This window comes from Vidua chalybeata, chromosome 4 (assembly GCF_026979565.1).
Source record: "Vidua chalybeata isolate OUT-0048 chromosome 4, bVidCha1 merged haplotype, whole genome shotgun sequence".
Classification (NCBI taxonomy): domain Eukaryota; kingdom Metazoa; phylum Chordata; class Aves; order Passeriformes; family Viduidae; genus Vidua; species Vidua chalybeata.
In genome coordinates this window covers 11,963,417-11,970,016 of record NC_071533.1, presented here as the reverse complement: position 1 = coordinate 11,970,016, position 6,600 = coordinate 11,963,417, and the positions used below count along the sequence as shown (strand labels likewise).

The 6,600-nt window shown below is 46.1% G+C and overlaps 1 protein-coding gene across 1 annotated transcript; it reads right to left on the bottom strand.

Moving 5' to 3' along the window:
• Window positions 1–352: 352 nt before the first annotated feature.
• LOC128787636 (uncharacterized) lies at window positions 353–3,413 on the bottom strand. Its single transcript, XM_053941919.1, has 2 exons — window positions 3,305–3,413; window positions 353–3,206 (listed from the first exon to the last, which is right to left on the bottom strand). Exon 2 carries the CDS (start codon window positions 3,183–3,185, stop codon window positions 2,268–2,270), a length of 918 nt encoding a protein of 305 aa, XP_053797894.1. The 5' UTR covers window positions 3,186–3,206; window positions 3,305–3,413; the 3' UTR covers window positions 353–2,267.
• Window positions 3,414–6,600: the final 3,187 nt, after the last annotated feature.

Here is a 6,600-nt window from a genome sequence, read left to right as displayed (position 1 = left end):
AAGTAAGATGCAGTTTAATACTAACCCTTCTCCAGATATATTTATTTTGAATACTTTCAGCAATTTGAGATGATCATTTGATTGAACAGAATTTTCAGACATAAAGAAAGGAGCAGATCCAGGGAGGTGATTGTGGCCCTCTAGTCCATTTTTGTGAGACCCCACCTGGAGCACTGCAACCATGTCTGGGTGCCCCAGCATAAGAAGGATGTGGACCTGCTAGGATGAGTCCAGAGGAGAGCGATGGAGATGCTCAGAGGGCTAGAGAACTTCTGCTATGAAGGCAGGCTAGGCAGAGAATGTGTACCAGTCAGTTTAGGGAGAGATGCCTGTGCTCGAATTGAGGCGCATATGATGACAACATCCAGATTTTATTAACAAGAAATGTGAAAAAAAGAGAGGGAAAGAAATAGGAAAGAGATCTCAAAGAAGGAGAAAGATAGCAGAAGCGAATCTGTTGGAACTAGATGATTGAGATCCTGCCCAAACAAAACTATTTCTTCATGCTAGAGGATGTGCATTTTATCTTGATAGTACTGTAATAATAATAATAACAATAATTTGCTAGTACTACAATTTCATCTTCTTTTTCTTCTCCTTCTCCTTCTTCTTAGTATTTACTTGTACTACTTTTATCTTCTACATCAATTTATTCTTTTTCTTTTTTATTCTTCTTATTCCTTTTCTTATCCCTGTTCTTATTCTTATTCATATTCTTATTTTCTTTTTCTTTTAATTCTTGTACTTATTCCTATTCTTTTCCTTATTAATTTTTTTTCTTATCCTTCTATTTTTCTTCTCCTTCTTCTTCCTCTTAGTATTAACTTCAACTACTATTTTATCCTGCATCAACTTATTCTTTTTTCTTTTTTTTTTCTTATTCCTTTTCCGATTCCTATTTTTATTCTCATTCTCATTATTTTTCTTTTTTTTACTTTAATTCTTAGTCCTATTCTTTTCCTTATTCTTTTTTTCTTTTTCTTCTTCTTATCCTTCTATTCTTCTTCTTCTCCTTCTTCTTCCTCTTAGTATTTACTTCTACTAGTATTTTATCTTCTAAATAATCTTATTCTTTTTCTTTTATCTTTTTCTTATTTCTTTTTTTATTATTCCTATTCCTATTTTTATTCTCCTTTTAATTCTTATTCATATTCCTTTTCCTATTATTTTCCTTATCCTTTCTCTTTTTTTTTTTTATTCATATTCTTTTTATCAGCAGCAGGCCCTAGTCCTCAGGCCGTGGCGCCAGGTAAGGGAAGCAGAACAGGCTGCACAGCGCCCGCAGTGCCTGCTCGCTGTCTTCTTCCCAGTCAGACAGATTGTGGGAGCTACCAACTTGTCCTTGGGAAAGGCATTGCTCTGTGCATTCTTCCCAGTCCAACACCTCTTGGTAGCTCTCAACATCACCATGGGACAGCTGTTCCTTGACACATTCATCCCAATTGGAGAGCTCATGGTAGCTACTGGCTTCTTCTAGGGAGAGCTCCTGCTCATTGCAGGCTTCCCCTTGGGACCCTTCATCGTAGCTGCTGGTTTCGGCTGAGAATAGCTCCTGCTCAATGCTGTCTTCCCCTTGGGACTCTTCCTGGTAGCTACCAGAATCTGCTGAGGACAGCTTCTTCTCAATGCTGTCTTCCCCTTGGGACCCTTCCTGGTATGTAGTAGCTTCTGCCTGGGGAAGTTCCTGCTCAGTGCAGGGTTCCTCTGGGAACCCTTCCTGGTAGGTCCTGGATTCTACTTGGGGCACCTCTTGCTCAGTGCTGGCTTCCTCTTGGGACTTGTCCTGGTACCTATTGGCTTCTGCTTGGGGTAGTTCCTGCTCACTGAAGCCTTCCCTTTGGGACCCTTCCTGATAGCTACTGGCTTGTACTTGGGAAAGCTCCTGCTCAGTACAAACTTCCCCTTGGGACCCTTCTTGGTATTTGTTGATTTCCCCTTGGGACAGCTCTGTGCGTTCCTTATCTTTGCACTGAGAATGCTTAAGCTCCCCAGCCAAGGCCCCCTCCTAGCTCTCTTCGTCTGCCAGGACTGACCCCCTGTCTGAGCCTCCTCCTGCTGCTCCCTGAGCGCCTGGGCTCCCAGTGGGCTGGGGGGACAGCAGGGGCTGTGTGGGGCAGAGCTTGAGCTCTGTTCCCTTTGTCCTGGAGCTGCTGCTTCCAGTTCTGCAGCCATGCTTTGCTCCAGGTCCCCCTGTTCCTCTGGCTGCTGGCCAGATGCCTGGACCTCAGGCACAGCCTTGAGCACCACCTCAGAGCTGATGTGCCCTGCTAAGTCCAGCAGAGCCGGGCTGCAACCTGGGGGGGGCTGCGTGGGGCAGGGACTGGGCTCTCTGTCCCTGCCGATGGCAGCTCCTCACTGTGAGCAGGAGAACCTGGTGCCTTTTCCATCTTGGGAGCCAGAAGCTTCAGGAGCTCCTCCAGCTCCTCAGCAGCTCCAGCTGGAGCAGCAGCAGCTGCCAGCTCGTCCTCGGTGGGACTCCCCAGGGCAGGAGAGGCACTGGGCAGCTCACAGGCTGCCTCTGCTGCCACCTGGGTGCCCACGCTGCTGGGAGAGCCCGGTCCCTGCCGGGCACAAGTCTGGGTGTCCTTGTCCTTCTCTGGCTGTAAGGGTTTGTCATAGATCTTGTACCTGGCACTTTCTCCCCATTGAGACAGGCCCTGGCTGCTGACACTTTTCTTTGGGATAGCTTTTGGTTGCTCCCATCTTTTTCCCATTGGGGCAGCTGCTGGACATTGCAATCTTTTGCTTGGGTTAGCTCCTTTCCCCTGTTGTCTCCCACCTGGGACAACTCTGGCTCTCTGGTCTCCTTCCCATTGGTACATGTGCAGATGAACTTGTACATCTTCTTCCAAAGGATACAGTTCCTGATACCCTTCCACTTCCAACTGGGACAGCTCTTGGTATATCTCATCCTCTGTGTCCCATTGGGAGAGGTCCTGGACTGTCACATTTTCTTCCCAGTGGAACATCTCCAGCTCTTGCTGTGTGCCATCTCCCCATTGGACTCTCACACCTACCTTGCACTGATGCCACTCCTGGTGTCTCACAACTCCACATGGGAAAGCTTCTTGCTGTTGGTAAAACTCTTGGACTGTCACCTCTTCCCAAAGGCAAAGGTCTTGGCTGGTAACCTCTCCGCATTGGGAGAGCTCTTGATCCATGTTGCATTCCCACTCTTCCTCCATATTGGCAAAAGCTCCCTCCTCCTAGGAGTCCGACAGGGGCAGGCCTGAGCCACTGCCCGTGGAAGGCCTGGCCTTCCAGCCCGCCGGGCAAGGGCTGGGTGCCTGGAGTTGGGGCTCACCTTGTCCTCCTCTGTGTCTGATCTCCTGGAGCACAGAGTGGGATCCCGGGAGCTGCTTCCTCCTGAGCGAGCGGCTCTCCTGGCACTGGGCAGAGCAGGGCCCTGTGCCCCTTATACACCCCCTGCAGGGCATGGATCTGCCATGTCACAAAAGGCCCCTGGGCACCACAATGCCCCACATCACCCAGGGGCCTGGCACAACGTGCCTGTGTCACAAAAGGCCACGCCTGGCAGCCCTTCCGCAGCCAAAGCCACTGGAAGTGGCAGGGAGCAGCCCCTGGACTGGTGGGCTTCTTGCCCCTTGTTATGATCCACTTATTAAAATGATCAGGAACGCCTCTGCCCGAATTAGGGTGCAAATGAGACCATACGCCAAAGTCAACAGTATGGGTTTTATTCAACAAGAAATGAGAGACAGAGAGAGAGAGAGAAAGAAATAGAAAAGAGGTTAGGGGAGAGAAACAGAGTGACAGACACAGATTTAATAGAAAATATCACCACTCCATGTATGCCAACGGCATCCTGTCAATGCTCTCCATCAGATCTTGGTGCTGAGGGTCCCCTGCAAACATGGAGCTCAGTGGGTTGGTGCACACCTGGGCTGGGTGGGAATGCCCAGGTACCTCCCCTGGAGGGGGCAAGTTTGGCACAGTCTCTTGCAGCAGCCTCTGGATCTGTTGCATCCCTTTGCATCAGGAGCAGTGCTCTGCTGAAGGCCTCAGCCATGAGTCTGGGCAGCGCTCTGGGGCTGTTTGATGGGTTATGGCACCTCCTCAGCTGCCCCTCACGGGAATGGCCTGTGGATGTGGCCTTCCTGGGGTGGGGCTTTTCCAGCTGAGACAGTTTGTGTGAGGGAGGATGGGCGTTCACTGCCTGTGACCAGAGGTTACAGCGCACCCCCAGAGCTCTCCTCCTCCCTTCCTGCTTGCGGGGCCGTGTGTGCAAACGTGGCCTCAGCAGATGAGCCTGTGGGCTACGGCCTCCCCCAGCCCGAGCCTGGCCCCCGCTGATTTTCAGGACAGCTGCTGGTTTGGCTTTCTTGTGGGTACATTCTCCTGCCTTAGTCTTGTTTCCTTGTCCCTAGACCAGAGGTGATTGAACAACAGTGACACCTTTATTATATCTCACGTTCTGTTAGGCAGCTCAAGTCCCAGCCCAAAGCTGCAGTCAGGTGAAGGAGGGGTGGGCTTGGGTGGTCTCAGCCTCTTTATACAGTTTAGCCATAATGGGCAAAACTCCTTCCTAGCAATGTTTACGCCATTAACCATAACATTTCTGTCTGACACCCAAAAGCATGTCTGTTTATCTCATACCCCACTCAGGAATTTAACAGAGGGACAGGTTCGATACATGAAAAGCAAGGAGTGCAGTTTTTGAAAGTGTAGAAATGAGATTAAATTTGCTTGTGTGTATCACTTAATACAAGATTATGAGATCCAGCTACCATCTAGAACTCCTTCCAAATATTTATCTTTCTGCATACTGTCATTCCCACCAGTACCATTTCCTCTTGAGTTATTGACAATGATAAGCCAGACGAGAACACTTTTCTGAGTTGATTTGTCCCACTTCAGCACAGAGTAATTCGGTGTAATGAAAGAAAGAAAATGCACCTGCAGCCAGTGCCCCTTGCAGCATTATATGCTTTTTAATCACATATTGTGCCTTAACAGAGGACTGCAAAGTCATCAGCACAGAAGAAATATAGACCTGAAGGCAAGATTAAAGAAATTACACATATCCAACCGTCAATATGTGCTACATTTTTCCTATGAGCCAGACACTAGGATTTGGGTCATAGGGTGAATTTATATACTGGGATGAGTGGGTGGTAAGGGAAGAAAGATAACACAGGGAATTGGTCAAGGCTACAGAAAGAAAGATGAAATTGAAGGCAAAGGAAGGAAGGGACAGAAATCAGAGGTAGTTAGAAATGACACACTGGGATTGAGATGAGGGATCATTTAATTGGACCAAGAGACAGAGAAATAAAAGAGTGATGGTTATGTTAGGCAGGCATAGATAGGCACACACAGCTGTGTTCCCCCACATCTCTCCCTTAGAAAAAAAAAAACAAAAAAAAAAAAAAACAAAACAAAACAAAACAAAAAAAAAAAAAAAAACAAAGAAAGAGATAAACCAGTTTTAAAACTAACATGAATTCTAGCAATTCTAGCCTGAAGGCTTTTCCAGCCTTTTTTTTTTTTTTTTTTTTTTTTTTTATTAATTCACACGACGAAAAAACAAAATCCTTCGGCACTTCTGGTCCTTCTTCCTTTCTGGTCTCTGTGTGGGGTCCATCTTCACATTACCCAGATATTGTATAAGAAAACATGCTGGTCTGAAAGAGAAAGAGAAATGGCCCATGGCTCTTCAGTCCAGATACAGTCCGTGTGCGTAGGGAGCTAGCAAGACATGAGCTATAACAATCTTTGCAAAACCATTTGCAAAATGTGCCAAGCTCTGGCACAGCAGGTTGTCTTTGTTTCTGGTAACAGAAATAACTTTTTTGTACCTCAGGAGCCTTTTTACTTCTTTGACTGGATTTGTCTTTCTAGAACTCCATCTCAACAAGTAAGACATCTGTCTGGGAATTAATCCAGTGTTTTTGATTAAACATCACTGTTTGTTTTTTCATCCTCATTCTTATTCCATCCTGATTTTAGAAGAGGAAAACCAAAACTCATGGCAGAAACCACCCAAACCTTAGTGAACTCTAATCAGACAATATTTCATGCCACTTAGGAATGTAAATTATTAAGCTTTTTACCTGTGAAAGTATATTGAAAATGGCACGTGATAAGACTGTTGTCTCTTCTGTAATTAATTACCTGAGTGAAAGAAACAAAAGGCCTGACAATTCCCAATTAGTATATGACCCCTATTTGGACTATGAACATTCTCTAGGATTAAAGAATTTGTGGGCCATATCATCTGAAGCAGTCTCATTTTCCATACCTTCATTATGGCCAGTGGGGCTAGGACAATTTACAAGGGTGGAAGAACTGATCTGATGTCAATGTGATAGATAAAATGATACTTTATTCTCATTATCCTCAGTGTCAGCACATATGGCACTTCTATGTGATACAATTCCCTTAACACAGAGGAAATATTTACTCAGCTCCTCTCGTTGCTTGAGCTGGACCATGGGTGACCAGCTGCCATCATCAATCAATTCATCAAGTGTAAGGTTTTGACCCTTACTTTATAAAAGCCCCTGATTGAATAGGTTTCTTCATGAGAGAGTGTCTAAATTCAACAGAATGATGATTCTTATGTCACTTGTAGTAGTC

Bases quoted from the DNA above. Each gene is read 5' to 3' on its own strand.
- LOC128787636 (XM_053941919.1), bottom strand. From the start codon at position 3,185: ATGGAGGAAGAGTGGGAATGCAACATGGATCAAGAGCTCTCCCAATGC.